The sequence below is a fragment of the Eurosta solidaginis genome, chromosome 5, assembly GCF_040869045.1.
Source record: "Eurosta solidaginis isolate ZX-2024a chromosome 5, ASM4086904v1, whole genome shotgun sequence".
NCBI lineage: Eukaryota > Metazoa > Arthropoda > Insecta > Diptera > Tephritidae > Eurosta > Eurosta solidaginis.
The window spans coordinates 46,166,400-46,184,175 of NC_090323.1; the positions used below are offsets into that span (position 1 = coordinate 46,166,400).

General features: G+C 36.6%; 2 protein-coding genes and 2 long non-coding RNA genes across 4 annotated transcripts in view; 2 read left to right on the forward strand and 2 right to left on the reverse strand.

Moving 5' to 3' along the window:
- Positions 1-10,739, forward strand: part of LOC137253668 (arylsulfatase B) — a 50,952-nt gene extending 40,213 nt beyond the window's left edge. The window contains exons 7-8 of the mRNA XM_067791035.1: positions 8,859-9,016; positions 9,098-10,739. Coding sequence (XP_067647136.1) covers positions 8,859-9,016; positions 9,098-9,928 — 989 coding nt within the window. The 3' untranslated portion in view covers positions 9,929-10,739. The remainder of the gene's footprint in view (positions 1-8,858; positions 9,017-9,097) is intronic.
- On the reverse strand, positions 1,539-4,034 carry LOC137253670 (uncharacterized). Its single transcript, XR_010953858.1, has 6 exons — positions 3,941-4,034; positions 3,698-3,851; positions 2,825-3,624; positions 2,105-2,770; positions 1,736-2,050; positions 1,539-1,675 (listed from the first exon to the last, which is right to left on the reverse strand). It is a non-coding gene; the product is annotated as an uncharacterized lncRNA (long non-coding RNA).
- On the reverse strand, positions 6,855-7,426 carry LOC137253671 (uncharacterized). The gene is made up of 2 exons (XR_010953859.1): positions 7,333-7,426; positions 6,855-7,270 (listed from the first exon to the last, which is right to left on the reverse strand). It is a non-coding gene; the product is annotated as an uncharacterized lncRNA (long non-coding RNA).
- Positions 10,740-15,863: 5,124 nt separating the features above from the next.
- mtrm (matrimony) lies at positions 15,864-16,978 on the forward strand. Its single transcript, XM_067791036.1, has one exon. The coding sequence runs from the start codon at positions 16,007-16,009 to the stop codon at positions 16,829-16,831; it is 825 nt and encodes a 274-aa protein (XP_067647137.1). The 5' UTR covers positions 15,864-16,006; the 3' UTR covers positions 16,832-16,978.
- The last annotated feature ends 798 nt before the right edge of the window (positions 16,979-17,776 follow it).

Below are 17,776 nucleotides of genomic sequence, written 5' to 3' on the forward strand. Positions count from 1 at the left end.
GAAAGGTTGGTGGGGGTTCTTTTGTCAAGAGCTAAATGTAAGCCGCAAGTTTAACTTGGCTGATCACCGCAGTGTATTCCAAGCGGAAGTTGCTGCGATTAAGGATACGGTGGATGAAATGCTATCCAGTGCTACTACGGTTAGGGAATTCAACATCTACTCTGATAGCCAAGCGGCTATCAACGCCTTCAGCTCAACTACAGTGCGATCGAGGGTGATCTGGGAGTGCCTGACCTCGCTTGCGATTGCATCGAATTATTTTACAATTAAGATTATCTGGGCCCCGGGCCATAGTGATATCCCAGGTAACTGTCAAGCGGATCTCTTAGCCCGCATCGGTACAACTGAACCGGATGAAGATGGCTGTAGGGATTTCGGGATTCCCCTGGCCACCTGTGGATTACTCCTCCATAGCTGGGCCTCGAGTAAGCTCAGCAAACGTTGGGCGGACACCACGTTTTGCAGGGTAGCAAGATATTTTTGGCCGAAAGTGGATGGCAGGAGGCTTGCCGAAGTAATTGGGTTCACTAAGACTCACCTATCGATAGTCATTGGGGTTTTGACAGGGCACTGTCCCATGGGTATCCATGCGGTACGTTTCAACATACTGGAAACTCCATTCTGCTGCAGCTGTATGGAGGATGATGAGGTGGAATCACCAAATCACTTTATGCTTGATTGCCCAGCTTTTACCAGAACTAGGCGAAAGTAATCCGGCCGCGACTCACTTGGATCTCCCGAGGATTTACCCAAAGTTGAGATCGGTATCATTCGGAGCTTTATCGTTGCTACCCAACGATTCTCTAAGTAGTGGTATCACAACGGACCTTCGTGTTGTCCAAGTGAGCTTTCCTTATCAGGGCAGCTACCACCTAACCTAACCTAACCTATAGTCACTGGTGCGGTAGACAAGAAATGGCAAGGCAAGGCAGGGAAAGGGAAGTCAAGAAATGCAAAGGATAGGAAAAAAAAAATGAAGAGGAGGGAAGAGAAAAAGAAGAAAACCAAATCGAAAACCGGAACCTTTGGCGAAAATGGACGGAGTGTTATCAATTTGTTATCAAAATTTTAGCGGTTTGTAATCAATAACAAACGTTATCGGTTTGTTATCGATGGGCAATATACAAGTTATCTATTTCTTTCCGGCGAGCTGTCGACCAGTAGTCCATTTGTTATCGGCTAGTAATCGGTGTGTTAACGACGACGTATAGACGAGCTATAGATCGAAGAGTTATAAATTGTGTGCAGATCTGGGGAATTTCGATTAGAATTAGAAATCATTACGATTAGAAAAATAAAATTATCTAATCATTAGTTTTTTTTGATTCTTTAATATTTTAGTTTACTAATTGATTAGATTAGAACTAATCGAAAATCTAATTGTGATTAGCGACGATTAGCATATCTAATCAAAACTAATCAAAACTAATAAAAAAAAAATTCGATTAGATTTCTCGATTAGTTTTGATTAGGTTTGATTAGATCAACTATTTTGAAATTTTTTTGTTGTTTTTTTCGTTTAATTCATAAAGTAACAAACTTAAAAGAACTTTTATTCAAAATTTCAATGTAAACATAAATCTTATCATAGCCCTGGTCATTTCGGTACAATTATTGGTGGGTCTATCTCCACTTTTTCTCATACTAGTGGTAGTATAAAAATTAAAGGCACGTTCTGAAAAAAAAAAAAAACATGAGATTCTCGACGCTTTAAATGTATGCTAATATATATTACATATGTATCACAAAAAGTTTATATTCGACTTCATTACTACCAACTTTTCAAAAGAAAAGTCAGACAATGAATTCCGTCTTGAGGTATTGACTATTCCAGCAAATGAAAACAGCTTTTCGACGGGCGCTGATGACGTAAGCGGGGTATTGAACGCTAGACACGCTTCCTTCAGTGCGCCATATTTATTCCCAATTTCAGGACCTGGTGTCGGGTCATTCAAATACGCATATAGCTGATTGCTAACCACTTCCTTGAAACCGTTTGACTCCTTTGGTGAAATTGGTGTTCTGGGAATTAACGCCTCCTCATCATGTTCTGGAACCAAAATAATATTTAGTTTGAAAAATCATATAATATAGATGAAATTACCTTCATCATTGAAATCATAAAAAGAGCTTTCATAGTCCAACTGAGGCACGGCCATTTCAAAACATGTGGAATCATTTTGGAAGAAAGTGCTTATTACTTTAATCACTCTTTTACTGATCTGCTCCTCAGTACAGTCAGGCAAAGTTTTTTGGATAACTCGCAACCATTTCATTTTCACATTTGGTGTCAATACGGCTGCCGCTAATGCCATATTTAGCTCAGGAGCCAATGTGAAATAAAGTTTAAACCTTTCTCTCAATCGATATTCTAATTGTACTGCTGTTGAGCTAACATTGCTCGAAACTTCGGGTTTTCTGGATAATTTTGCAGTTTATTACTCAAAGAAAGTAACGCAGGAATAATACAACCATATCTCACATTGGCTTCACCTTGGAGAAAGTCCAAAGTTTGGGAAATAGGCTCCATTAGCAGCTTGTACGACTCCAAATATTGAAAATCGCCTTATGTGAAAGGAAACAGATGCAGCTCATTGGAAAGCTAGTTCAATTTCTCCTTGTACTGTAGTAACTTCAGGATTGCATCATATAGTGAGTTCCACCTAGTTACTACTGGTACAAGAAGAGCTGAACCTAAAATATTCTGAATGATTTCGGAGGATTTTGGCCATTTGCACTTTTTCCAAAGGTGATAGCACTTTTTGATCGTCTGTGAGAAATGAATTTTAGTTGCATTTCAAAAAAAAATATGTATAGCTATTACCATTGAGTGCTGAATTTCCATTGTTGGTTTGTTTTTCAAAATCATGGCATAGTCAGTGCTGGCTAATAAATTTAACGTGTGACTGGTACACCTTTCGTGTTTCGGCAAATATTTGGTATTTTCGAGAATCGGCATTTCGTCTTCACTATTTTCCTCTTCTTCATCACTATCATATTCTCGCAAACCATAATCTCGAAATGCCTTGATAAAGTTTGACGTCCGTGATGGGCGTAATTATGTTTTTGTTGTTCAAGTCAAAGGAAGAGTTGATTTCTCCAACCATTTGCGCGATTTTCTCCGCAGAATGGATACCAAATACTCGCTTACACGCCAAGGCAGCTGATTTTCTCTCGAAGTTTTGATCGAGCCAATGACATGTGTAACCCAAAAAGCTCCTGTGATTACCCGACCATATATCCGCTGTGGTACAAAAATACTTTGACTGCGACATGTTATTCCGTACTGCAGACACCATGCTATTGTAGCTTTCGTCAAGTTTTTTCATGGCAGACTTTTTACACATAACGTGCAATCCAGTGCCACTAAACAGGTCACGGAAGGACTCTTTTTCTACAATAGAAACGGGTAACGCGCAGTCTACCAAAAAACGGATAATTTTTTTTTTCAAAAGCTTCCTGTGTCATGTTTTCACGGGAGGGGCCAGATTTCGTACTTAAATACTTTTTGTGTAAGTCATTGTGGTGAACTTTCAAATGGGATATGAAGTGTGAAGTTACTTCCGCGGTGCCTCGTATGATTTTATTACAGGCGGCACATTTAGCCGTTGTTCTTCCATTTGACTGCCGTAACAAAAAACAAGCAATTAGTACAATAATTTAATAAAAATATTCACCAACACTTAGTTTAACATACTTTTTCCATTGCCACGACAAATTCTGAATTGAAAATTAATTTACTTATTTTGTTTAAAGCTGGCTTCAGGTCAAATTGAGTAAAACACAATATGTTTAAGTTTTACTACCAATATATTTCGGCTACTCTTCCGGTAACCGTCTTCAGGGCGTAACTATTGACAAAATCAAAACAAAATAAAATAAAACATTAACAATTGCACATATTAAAAATTATAAAATTGAACAAAATATATGTACATACATTGCATTTATTTACACGTTCGCTCTGTCTGACGTGGAGCTGTGTACTGTCTTGTTGGAAAGTAAATATTTGTAGCTGTGCGCGCAGTTCGCTATATCGGTCTTATAATTGAGCCTAATGTTTGTATCTTTGTCGACGATATGTAACATTTCTAGAGTGAAACGTTTGCTATAATGTTGTTCTTGCTGGAGAATCTTTGTTTCTTCAAAATTTGGTGTATGTGCTCTCATTTTACAGTGCATCATGAGTGCTGTTTTTTGATTCATTACATTATGGCAATGTTTTACTCAATTTGACCTGAAGCCAGCTTTAAACAAAATAAGTAATTAATTAAGAGGTCGCCAAAAATCACAATTATATAAAAACGGAAGGCACGCCGTAGGCATATAACAAATTACAATGGGATATGCAAGTATAAAAACCAACTATGACAACACCAAAACAACAATCAACAAACTTCAAGCAACATCCAAAAAATTGGTAAAAACTAAGTGTAATATAAAGTTCCTTTTACAATGTAGAATGTCTAAGCTAATTCCGAATTTCATAAAAAATTCAGATAAATGTTATAAATTATTTGTATCTGACCGTGACACATACACTGACATAGAAAAACTTCTACAACAACACACACACTACTATCAAACAAAAATATTAAACTTACTAATCAAACATAAACATAATGCAATGAGAGATCTAAAAAGAAAAATAGAAGAAGCAACAACAAAATTAAAAGAACAATTAAGCGAAGAAGATTTCCATGAGTTTATGGAAAGCGAAGAAAAAATCGGTAAAAAACTAGCAACAACGATAAAAAACCGACAAAGTGTGAAATATGAGAAATTCATTTTTTACCAACAACAATAAACAAAAAGAGTGGTTTATAAATACAACGAAAGTAGAGATTCCACATGACGTAAAAGCATTGTTAGCAAAGGGACCAAAGTTTGGTCTACCAGTGGACAACAAGAGCTTTCCTCTCTTCAAATATATAGCGGATGGAGAGGAGCTGATACAAACTCTTAACAACAAAGATCAACAAGAAGATGCCCGCACGAAATTATCGTGGCTTATAAAAAACCACACGAGAACACATCGGCAAAGTGCAATAGATAGAACAATAATAGACACAGTGGAGCAAACACGAAATTTTCTTAGCAAAAATAAAAACATAAAAATTTTAACATCGGACAAAGGTAAAAAAACCGTGGCAATGGAAATTGACGAATATAATGAAAAAATGACAAATATTTTAAATGACAAAAATACGTATAGAATTCTAAATAAAGATCCCACATCACGATTACAAGCCAGGAACAATAATCTAGTCGAAAAGCTGTTTAAAAGGGAACTTATAACAAAGGCCGAAAGAAGCAAACTTACATCTAATACGTCGTTACCGCCCAGAATTTATGGCTTACCCAAAACACATAAGGAAGGATTACCACTTAGACCGATATGTTCGGCAATCGGATCGCCATCGTACGGATTATGTAAATATATTACGGATATACTCAAAAATTTAAAAGCGAACTCCATATATAATATACGAAACACACTAGATTTTAAAGAAAGAGTAAACAATGCCTACATAGGTGATGACGAAAAACTTATATCATTTGACGTTATTTCCCTATTCCCGAGTATACCTATACTATTAGCACTTGACGTTATTTTAGAAAAATGGACAATAATACAAGAACACACAATGATACCAAAGCATTTATTTATGGAAATAGTAAAATTCTGTATTCAGGAAAGTAGATATTTTAAATACAACGACACTATATATACGCAAATAAAAGGCATGCCAATGGGATCACCTGCCTCGCCAGTGATTGCAGACATAATAATGGAAAAACTTTTGGAAAACACATTGGAAAAATTGGGATGCAAACCAAGATTGCTTACAAAGTATGTCGATGACTTGTTTGCAATAGTAAGTGCAAAGGAGGTACAAAACACTTTAAACGCGCTGAACTCTTTCAACAAAAGTATACAATTCACCATAGAACTAGAACAAGACGGAAAATTACCTTTTCTTGATTCAATGATAAACAAGTATGGAAATGTACTCAAATTAAAGTGGTACAATAAACCGACGGCATCAGGACGAATCGTCAACTTTTTTTCTAAACACCCAAAGGCGATGATACGAAATACAGCAATGGGCTGTATTCGAAGGATGTTACAAAGTTCAGATGAGATGTACCACAACCAAATAGAAAAAGAAATATTTGTATTACTAAGGAATAACGATTTCCCCGATAAAACTATTAAAAGCTTATTAAATAAATCAAAACATCAAAACCAAAAGCAAAAATCCGAAAACCCAGTAATTTTCAAATCAGTTATTTATGTACCTCAACTCTCTGAACGACTCGCGACGTCAGATTGTTACAATAAAGAAAATATTAAAATAGCACACAAACCTATTAATACCTTGAAAAACTTTTTCAACAAAACAAAATCTAAAATACCCGAAATGGAAAAAAGTAACGTAGTTTATGAAATTCCATGCAATGGAGGAAAAAACAATGAGCCTTGCCATAGTGTTTATGTAGGAACAAGCAAACAAAAATTGAAGAGTAGACTTGCCCAACACAAGTCGGATTTAAAACATTGCCATAATGTAATGAATCAAAAAACAGCACTCATGATGCACTGTAAAATGAGAGCACATACACCAAATTTTGAAGAAACAAAGATTCTCCAGCAAGAACAACATTATAGCAAACGTTTCACTCTAGAAATGTTACATATCGTCGACAAAGATACAAACATTAGGCTCAATTATAAGACCGATATAGCGAACTGCGCGCACAGCTACAAATATTTACTTTCCAACAAGACAGTACACAGCTCCACGTCAGACAGAGCGAACGTGTAAATAAATGCAATGTATGTACATATATTTTGTTCAATTTTATAATTTTTAATATGTGCAATTGTTAATGTTTTATTTTATTTTGTTTTGATTTTGTTTTTGTTGTTACGCCCTGAAGACGGTTACCGGAAGAGTAGCCGAAATATATTGGTAGTAAAACTTAAACATATTGTGTTTTACTCAATTTGACCTGAAGCCAGCTTTAAACAAAATAAGTAATTAATTAAGAGGTCGCCAAAAATCACAATTATAGAAAATTAATTTAGGCGAACTCCTTCCGACGCTACGCATTCTTTTAGTGCTCACTGCCGAATCACTATCCGCAACAATATTCCTCTTCTTCTCCGGGATAAAATTTGGGTCAACAACATCATCATCTCCCGAGAAGTCTTGGTCTTCAAACAGATCTCGATCCATTCCGGCATTTTGCTCCATTTCGACAACTACGATATTTACAATTTGAAAATGTTATATTCACAAATAGAGTTTTCACCACTTAACTTACAACACTTTATAGATTGAAGGCCACAATTAAAAACGAAAAGTGTTTATTTAACGCGGACTGTCAGGTCAGCTTTCTAATCATAACTCAATTTGACTTTGTTTTGCTGGTGGTGTGATGTTCTGTATATTTACATATGTATGTCGCTATGTATATAATATGATAAAATGCATATTGCGAAGACGAAGAATTGTGTGTAGGCAATGGTAGCGATGATATATTTTATAGAGGGAGCACGAACAACCATTATAACCAAAAATGTTCTATTCTGAATATTTAACAAAAAAAAACGAGAGTATATACAAAAATAAATAATTTTTTTTTACAAAAATATTTCAAAATAGTTGATCTAATCAAATCTAATCAAAACTAATCGAGAAATCGAATCGAATTTTTTTTTTTTTGATTAGTTTGATTAGATATGCTAATCGCGATTAGATTTTTGAGTAGTTCTAATCTAATCAATAAGTAATCGATTAGTATAGCCAACTAATGCTAATTAATCAATTATTCTGCAAAATAAAAGTTTCTAATCCGATTACTAATCATTAGGATTAATAATCATTATTTCCCAGCTATGATTGTGTGTTATGAATTTGTTATAGACGAGGTATCGACATGTATTCGATTTGTTTTCGGTAAGTTATCGATGATTTATTGAATTTTTATCGACAATAACCATATCCATGACTTCTCGAATCGTTATCAACGAGATAGCGATATCACTTCAATAAAAAATCGATAACACATCGATAACCCAACGACACCAAGTTCATAAGAAACCAATAACAAACCGATAGCTCGATAATAAGTTCGCTATCGATAATAAGTCCATAGGGAAAAGATAACTGATGTATATTGGACCGATTTTCCTTGGTGTGGAGATAAACCGGTTTCAGAGTTGCGCCATCATCAGTGTCGAGGGATATCGGAAAATCGCATACATCAACTTTCCACGCTATCGGAACATCAACAAAATAAAACGAATGGAAACAATAACTCGTCAATCTAGGATCTTCCTGATAACAAGGCTATGAAGCTCTTCTCAAGTAGCTCTCAAAAATTCCCAAAGTAGTTCCGAAGTAATGCCCCGTTTTGTTTGGATGAATAATCTAACTTTGTGTACATTTGTTTCTGGTATGGTGGCCGCCGTGGTGTGACGGAAGCGTGCTCCCTTGTTCACGCCGAAGGACCTGAGATCAAGTGCCGGGCCAACCAACAATAAAAATTTGTTAAAAAGTTCTTCTATTAGGAAAAGTTTTTCTTAACGAGGTTGCCCGTCGACAGTGGTTTGGCAAACCAAACCCACCGAGTGTATTACTGCCATGAAAAGCTTCTCAGCTAAAACTCGCATGCATTGCAGCTGCCGTGAAAAAAAGTTCAGGGCAAATTGAAAGAAAAACTCGACCTAGAGGTAAATTGCGCCAAGTATTTTCTTTTCATAGCTAAGCTTTAACAGAGCTCCAATTAACCTAACTTTAGTTTTTAGACGTGCGCCTTGGAACTCACGCTTTTTTTCTTAATTCCAGGTATGGTCTCCCGCTTGGATGAAAGTGTTGGACGTGTGATACGTGCGCTCGCCAACAAGGACATGCTCAACAACTCCATTGTATTGCTATACTCAGACAATGGCGCACCCACTTTGGGAATACATTCCAATTCTGGTTCAAACTATCCATTCCGTGGGGTAAGTATGAAGAAAATATTCCTCCTATAACTGCTCCTACTAAAAAATTACAATCTCTTAACATTCCTTCTCTCATTACAGCAAAAACAATCACCATGGGAAGGTGGCCTACGCTCAGCTGGTCTCATATGGAGTCCATTGCTACAACAACGCAGTTACGTCTCAAATCAAGTGGTACACGCTATCGATTGGCTACCAACGCTAGCAAGCGCTGCAGGTATCACGCTGCCATCAAAATTAGAGTTAGACGGCGTGAATTTATGGCAAGTACTGAGTGAAAATACTGCACCACAACTCAGACGTCTCATACATGTACTAGACGAGAATGACGGCTATAGTTCATACATGCGTGGCACACTCAAATATGTGAATGGTACAACGGATGGTGGCATTCACGATGGTTGGTTGGGTGACTTGCCCGAAGCTGATACGGATCCCACAGCACCCTACTATGTACAACAAGTACTCTCATCCGAGGTACATCACGTACTCGGCCATGACAGACTCGGCGTAGAAGAAATTGAAAGTTTGCGCGCACAAGCAACACATCATTGTCCAAAGAATGATGAAGATTTCAATACGGCCATGCACCGTTGTGAACCGCTGCTAGAGCCATGTTTCTTTGATCTCGAAAGAGATCCTTGCGAACGTTACAATTTAGCTAAACGCTATCCATTGCAGGTGCAGTTGTTAGCACAAGAGGTAGAACAATTTAGGCAAAGTGCTGTACCGAGTGTACAAAAAGAGATCAGTGATCCGCGCTGTGATCCGGCATTACATGATGGCGTATGGGAATGGTGGGCGGAATCGAAGGCGGAGGTCCAAAGTGGGCATTATAAAATTAACGCGGCAGCATCAGTTGTGACGGCAGCGGTAACTTGTATCTTAGGAAATGTGTGGCAAAGGTTATGATGGATATGAGAAGGCTTGAAAAATTCTCCTCAGCCATAACTTGCATATTTTTGAGTTCTAATGCATTTTGTTATTATTATATTAAAGAGATTAAGATTATTCGTAAGATAATTAAGTTAGTTGCATAAGTTCAAAATATATAACAGAGGAAAGAAAGGCTTTGGATAAATTGTTTCAGCGGCTTAAGGGGCTTAGAGCATGCTTTGGATAAGGCTAACCTGTTAAAAGAGCTGACTTAAATATAAATCTCGTACACGAATTGTGAGCTGGGTGTGCGACCCGCCGTGTAAAAACCTCGGCGAATGGAAAACCGAAAAAGCAATCCTCAGATCACGACAAATGTTCTAAGGACTATGATTTTAAGGACCATGATGTGAGTGCAGATACCTGGAATGTGCGAGCCCGAGGTCACTAAGTGATACTCACATCACTAATCTGATACTAAGTAAATAAAGGCACAACAACAATAAAGTTAGCTGCCACTCAAATCAATTATCATTTACTCACATACATGCAAGGCAACGGAGAGATACGCACAGACACATGTAGTCATCAGCCGAAACAGTACTCACATATTCACACGCATATGGTTACAAACTACAAGTATACCGGTATATGTCTGGTAACCAAGCATGAAGTTCAAGAAATTACTAGACCTTAGTAGGGGTATGCGAATGAAGCAGCGGAGAGTATAAAAGCAGCGCAAGCTGAGTAATCAGTTTGATTTAAACTCGCAATTAGTTGTGAAGTATAAGTGTTATTGTGAAGTACTCTCAGAGTAGTTTAATAAAGACCATTTTGCATTATTGAATACTGGAGTTATTTATTCGACAATTTAGCGAACGTTTGCAGAAGGTTGGAAATAAGGGGAATTTCTCTAAATTCGTTACAATAGGAAGCACGATGGACAAGACAAAGCAGAAGGATAATAGGGCCTTGCGACGTCTACCTTAAATAACGTTCCGGGAAATGAAGGACTAGCCGCCGAGCGGTTTATTGGGATTTTGTTAGGCTCTGCCTAATCCTCAAGAAGAACAGTCCCACAAGTTGCACAAGTTATCGCTTACTTTATATAACAAATATGCTTCTATCTAGCGAAAGAGCCATAACTTAACGAACCGTGTGGATCATTTTAACTAAGCTTCAGATATAGTAAATTTACAATCGTCTCGGATGAGAGACGCTCAATAAATAAGGCCACAATAGATATATATCAATTATCTATTCTGGCCTAATTTCCTTACCTGATCCAGACAGATCCTTCAGATTATTACAGCAATAAATGAGGGCTAAATTCGGTGTAGTTCTGCGCCTTTACTCCAATTTTGGTAGTCCAATAATTTCCGTATACGTCTTAAAATAGTATCACAGATGACGCTGCCGTACCATATGTGCATCTCCTTCAGTTGGGCCTTCAGTTACCGGTTGTCTAAGTTTTCTTTGGGATCGTTTGTTTAATCTGTAACATGTGGTTCTGGCCTACTTTATCTCCCAGTTGTAACAATTGTAATTTCATATGAAATAGGTGTACTGAAAGCTGATCTTTGAGCTTCTGAGCAATGCGCAGAACTTTTCTTTCACAGCGCCCTTTTTTGCTATGCTCATATCGATTCGTTGGTCGAGTTGTTCGTTTCTTTAATTACTATATGTAATTGAGTAAACTCGATCAACAGCTCCATTGCCGCCGTTGGCAACAAAGCTATGCCTTGTCAACACTTCAATTATTATGGGAAAGGGTACCTAACTCAAAACTGCCCAGGATGACTTCAATATCTGGCTAGAGGTGCTGTCAGCCCAGGGTTAGCTGCGGTGAACCGAGGCTCAATTATACAGAAGTGGATCGGTATTAGCCAGCGAAATTCGAAAGAACCTGCCACTATTGAAGAAAGGAGGTCTTATTATTAGATAAAGACACTATATTTAACTGGTACGCTCCGGAAAACATTACCTGATAAGGATGTCCAGGTCGTTAGCACAGGAAACCACTTTTCGAGGCCTACAGTTCCTATAGCAGATCGCTTACGTAACATGCCCCAGAGGATCATTCTTTCATTAGTCTGAGCCACAGCTTCTCCAAAAATTTTTGTTGTGTCAGTTCTACCGCCTAGCAATCTCTTAATAAATTCAGCCAGGATCGATTCGTCTACCCAACAGGCCGTGATAGAGCCGTTTTAGTTGGCTACTTTTACATTAGTTATGCTGCGATACCGGCAGCCACACGACGAGTCCTATCGTGTATGTATAGATCAATCAAGCGTTTCAACGTTTTGAGCGGGAGAACTTTTTCTGCCCTCCAAAAAAAGACGCTGTTGGCAAGCACCGTTCAACTTAATTCTTTTTTTTTTTTTAGAAGGAGGGAAGACAGGCCATATAGGCCTCGGGAAGGAATATTTAACTTTGTTCTACTGTCTCAGGTTCCTCACTAAAAGTATCAATTCCTTAGGTATACACACTTTCAGGGATAAAAAAAGGTAGATTCGAGGAAATCTTGACGCTGGTCTAAGGTTCTGCGTTAATCCAAATCCAAGACCGTTGCAGATCCCACAGCATGTTATCAAGGAGCCTGTATTGGTTCTGTTACATAGTGGCTAAGAATGCTGAGATTCATTCTTGCTAACAAATGCTTTTTTCGCCTGAGGGATGGCCCTTGGCTTACTCGGGGGAAACTTTCTCTGGAAGTGTTATGATGCTGTATGAACTACGTGAGATTTGAGCAGATATGATCATTGCTTTTAAAGGCTGGGCTCGGTGGGTAATTTTAAAAGGATTGATTAAAATCTAGTTAGTAGTTAGCCGGGCATGGTGGGTAAGTATTGAATTCACATGGAAGAGCTCATGAGTTCGAGTCTGATGCGCGGAGCGGCAAAGTTAAAAAAAACATCTAGTCAAATATTTCTACTTCTGGACACTCCACTCTTCGTCAAAAGTCAAAATTTCACTTGGTCCAAGTTTGGGTTTTTTCTGATCTGTGCTTTGCACACAGAGTATATTAACTTTGGTAACATAACAGTTGATCGTAACGGAATAAATGCCTCGAGACGGATATAGACGCTCGTAAATTGATTTAGCCATGTCTGTGCGTCCGTTTATCTGTCTGTGCATATGATAACTTGAGTAAGTATTGAGATATCTTACTGAAATTTAGTGTATGGGTTCCTAGGCGCTCATCTCCCATCGGTATTTAAAATGAGCGAAATCGGATTATAACCACGCCCACTTTTTACATATAAAACATTTTCGAAACACACAAAAAATTAGATTATTTAGTTAACAATACACTTCGAATGTTGAAATTTTATGTGTGTCAATATCAGATTGAGACTTCCTAAAAATTTGACAAATTTTTTGAAAATGGGCGTAGCACCGCCCACTTGTGATAAAATCAATTTTACAAATATTATTATTTAAAATAAATCAAAAACTGTTAAACCTATCATTCGATAAAAAGGTTGCCTTTACTATAAAAAATGTTTGAAAAAAAAATTACGAAATCGGCTAAGAACCGCGCCCACTTTTATATAAAATATGTTTTTAAAAGGGTCGGGGACGAACAAAACAAACTACATCTTTGCAAAAAATGCTTCTATATAAATGGTGTTTTATTTTCAAAATGAAATTATAACAAGAAAAAAGAAAAAATTTAAATTTTTTAAAATGGGAGTGGCACCGAAAATCCTTATACCTAGAAAAAACGGACGAGGTCGGTTAAGGACCACGCCCACATTTATACAAAAGAATTTTAAAAGGGTTGTAGGCGAATATAATAAGATATACCTTTGCGAAAAAGAGCTTTATATCAATGGTATTAAATAAAACTACACATTACAAAAAAGTTACAAAATATAAAAAAATTTGAAAGTAGGCGTGACACCGCCCACTTGTGACAAAATAAATTTTACAAATATTTTTAATCATAAATCAAAAACCGTTAAACCTATCATAACACAATTCGAAAAAGAAATGCTTTTACTATAAAGAATGCTTCGAAGAGAAATTAAAATTAACAAAATCGGCTGAGGACCACGACCACTTTTATACAAAAGATTTTTAAAAGGGTCGTGAACTAATAAAATCAGCTATATCTTTGCGAAAAATGGTATTTCTTTTCACTAGTGAAATTATAACAAGGACAAGTAAAAAGTGGGCGGAGCCACGGTTTTTCAAAATTTTCGCTATTGAAAAAGTGTACGTGGTTATAGTCCGATTTCGTTCATTTTAAATAGCGATCTGAGATGAGTGCCCAGGAACTTACATACCCAATTTCATTAAGATACCTCAAAATTTAGTGAAGTTATCTTGTTTACGGACAGACGGACGGACATGGCTAAATGAATTTCTTTTTTCGCCCAGATCATTTTACGGAGTACCGTTATGCGAACAAGATTAATATACTATGTGAGCTCTGCTCAGCTGACTACAAAAAGGAAAATATTCAAATGAAAATGGGAGTGGCAACGACCCTTTTTTTGATTAAGCACTTTTCTATGTTTCGGGAGACATAACTCGAAGAAAAATTGGAGGATCGTAATAAGATTGGGTACACATATTTTCCTTAGAGATAGAAAAAACGGACGAAATCGGTTGGGGACCACGCCCACATTTATACAAGAGACTTTTAAAAGAGTTGTGTAGACTAATATTATGATATACCTTTGCGAAAAAGAGCTTAATACCAATGGTTTTAAATATAATTATAACAAAGAGTTAAAAAAATTTAATTTTTGACTAAGTTTCGGCAGGCCTAATTCGAATAAAAATTAACATATCATAATAAAATTGGGATTACATACTTTTTTTATAGCAGGAAATACTTCTAAAAAAAAATGCCCACGCCCACTTATATATATAAAGAATGTTTAAAAGGTTGTAGAATAGAAAAGTAAGCTATATTTTAGCGAAAGATAGTTTTGTATCAATGGTATTTGACTTACCAAGTTTTATTGTAAAAAGAAATTGGGAAACATTTTATTTTAAACGGGCGGTGCCACGCCCCTATTTCGGGCAAGAATTACACATTTCTAGAGCCTCAAAAAAAATATAACCCTCGTAACAAAATACGCAAAAGCAATTTATATGAAATGAACTGTTCAAATAAAACTCACGCTTAGTATATAATGTTCGGTTACACCCGAACTTAGACAGCCTTACTTATTTTATTTTAATTTAAGATCACGAAATGACAATTTTGGTTCAGAATTTCCAATTGAAGCAATAACAATTGAAGCTAAGAAATTTTGCACTTGGACTTCAAGTTGTTATTTTAGTACTAAAAATGGCAATTGAAGTTCAAAGAACTACAGCTGAAGTTCAGAAAATTTACATTAGGGGGACTCATGAAAGCATATAAACTTATAAGGTGTAAAATTATATCCATTTACACACGCTGTTATATGAACGCACCTAGAAATACTCTTGATAAATTTGATTGTTTATCAGCTGTATTATTGCCAAACAAAAATTTTTTGATTGTTATACAAATTAAAAAATGCCAATATTAAGTGAAAAATCAAAACTAAAACGTCTTTACTAAGATATTCTTGTAAATGACTTGCTGATGTTGCAGATTTCTGATGAAAATGCCTGCTGTAATGTCTGCAAGGTTGCATTCCTTTGAGTTTACCGCGTTTACACAATGAAATGTGCGCGTAAATTTATACAAATTGTGTAAATGATTTTTCATACAAAATTTGACAGTTCGTTTACGCACTAGATAAATTTATACGTTTACACACTTTATAAGGCATTTATACGGTTCCATGAGTCCCCCTATTATAATTCAAAATCTCCAATTGAATTTAGAAGTTGCTGCCAACCATACTTCATTGTTTACCGGAAAGGTGGCAACTTCTTTTGTATAAAAAATAAATATAAAATTTATTACTCAAAAATGCAACTCTGCTTTAGTGTCTAACGGCACACTTTCCAGCACACTGCAGCTACTTGTGTTTTTCCACATAACGGTAGCTACTAAAAAAATATTTAATTACTTAAATTGTGTATACGCGTTATTTGTTTTAGTGAAGAAAATTATATTTAAAAAAAAATTCTAATAAAAATATTGTTTAAATCTACTAAAATATGGAAGAATGTCGAACGCCCACATTGGCCGCTCAGATGATGGAGTTCAAATATGAGCTCACGCCTACTATGGTCTTCGACGCAAGTCGCCTGCAGGAAGCACAAAATCTTATTGTGAATCGCATTCATGTGCGCTGCTTTACACCAACCATCAAAAATTTCCAATCGCCCGGATTATCGCCCATCAACGAATGCATCGATATGGCAGGGATGACAGTAGGAAATATTCAAAATTTGCAAAAATCTGTGGCACCAATGCAAGCTACAATTCAGGAGGAACCTTTCAAAGCGCCAGTAGGAAAACCCAAGCAGCCGAAGTCATCAGTGCAACAGCAACAGCAACAACAACTATTTAAACAATCTACACAACAAACACAACAACAAATGTTCAATGGCAAAAATTTTGTAAGCGATTCGCCACCCATTTTCACATTAAATTCTACCGTTGACTCGGAGACAGATTTTAGCGCTGACATCACAAGTCCCGATAGTGCGGCTATACTTGGCAATTACAATACAAACAACAACAAAAACAATAACAACAATAGTAGCGATAGCAGCAATAGTCCGGATCATAACAACAATAGCGAAATATTCACACCAAACAACAACAACAACACTACAAATTTTCTCAATCGCACTATGAATATTTCGACTTTATTGCGCAGCATTGGCCTTGACGAATATATTGAACCATTCGAACAGGATTTGGATTTGGAAGAATTTTTGAATATACGCACAGAGGACTTTGTTCGTTTGGGCGTACGTACGGTGGAACATCAGAAAAAGTTATTGGACTTGCTGAGCAAATTTAATGGCGATTAATAATTTTAGTATTTTATTTTTGTAATTTTCAGTAAACTTGTATGTTGTTTTTGTGATGTCGTGATGGATTCACAATGTCCTTTTACTATTATTTTTTTTAATAAATGAAAGTTTTTATTTAGCTGGTTTCTTCAGCTGTGTCTACAACACCGTCTTTCCTTATTTTTATTTATTTGGCGCAGCAAACGACCAAGGCAATACTCAACTAAGGCCATTTCCAACCCCAAACAAAATTACTACAACGAAGAAACTGAAGAAATGCATTGTTTATCTTTAACAGCTGTTTCTCGCAATTTCTTTTTTGAGTCATAAGCCACCTTTTCATAGGCCGGGTCACATATGTATATGGTCAAATATATGTTCTTATATCTTTTAGGTACCCACAATTGTTGCTTCAAATACTACCTTATGTACCTTACGGACGGAATGATGGCATGACCTATAAGAATCGACGTGTTCATACCAAAACTTTGCCGAGGTATTCTTGCTAATTACCTTAAGATGCTAGTTTGGAAGGAAAACAGATCTATAGCTATAAGATGCTAGTTCGGAATTGTACCAGCCACCAAATTCCAACCTTAACCAACTCCTAAACTCTATCGCCTAAAAGATCTAAATACTATCAAGTGCGCAGAAAAGTATGTAACATTTAGTACCATGCAAGGATAGGGCATAACCCCCTAAGTCCTATGTAAAAGTATGGGAGTTAGGCTGTTGGAATTTAGTGGCAGATCTACTTGTCCCCGGGAAGGGATTATCATTATAGATAGCAGTCACTTTTACCTTCGTGGAGTGTCTTTATCGCTACTACACAAATAAAAACCTGCAAAACCTGAAAACTTTTCATGACAGAAATACACTCGGAGTACTTGCCAAACACTGCCGAGGGGCGACCCTGCCTAGAAAATTTGTCTTCTAATTAAAAAAAATTTGTTTATAAATGGA

Excerpts from the sequence above, each read along its gene's own strand:
- mtrm (XM_067791036.1), top strand. The coding sequence starts at position 16,007 with ATGGAAGAATGTCGAACGCCCACATTGGCCGCTCAGATGATGGAGTTC.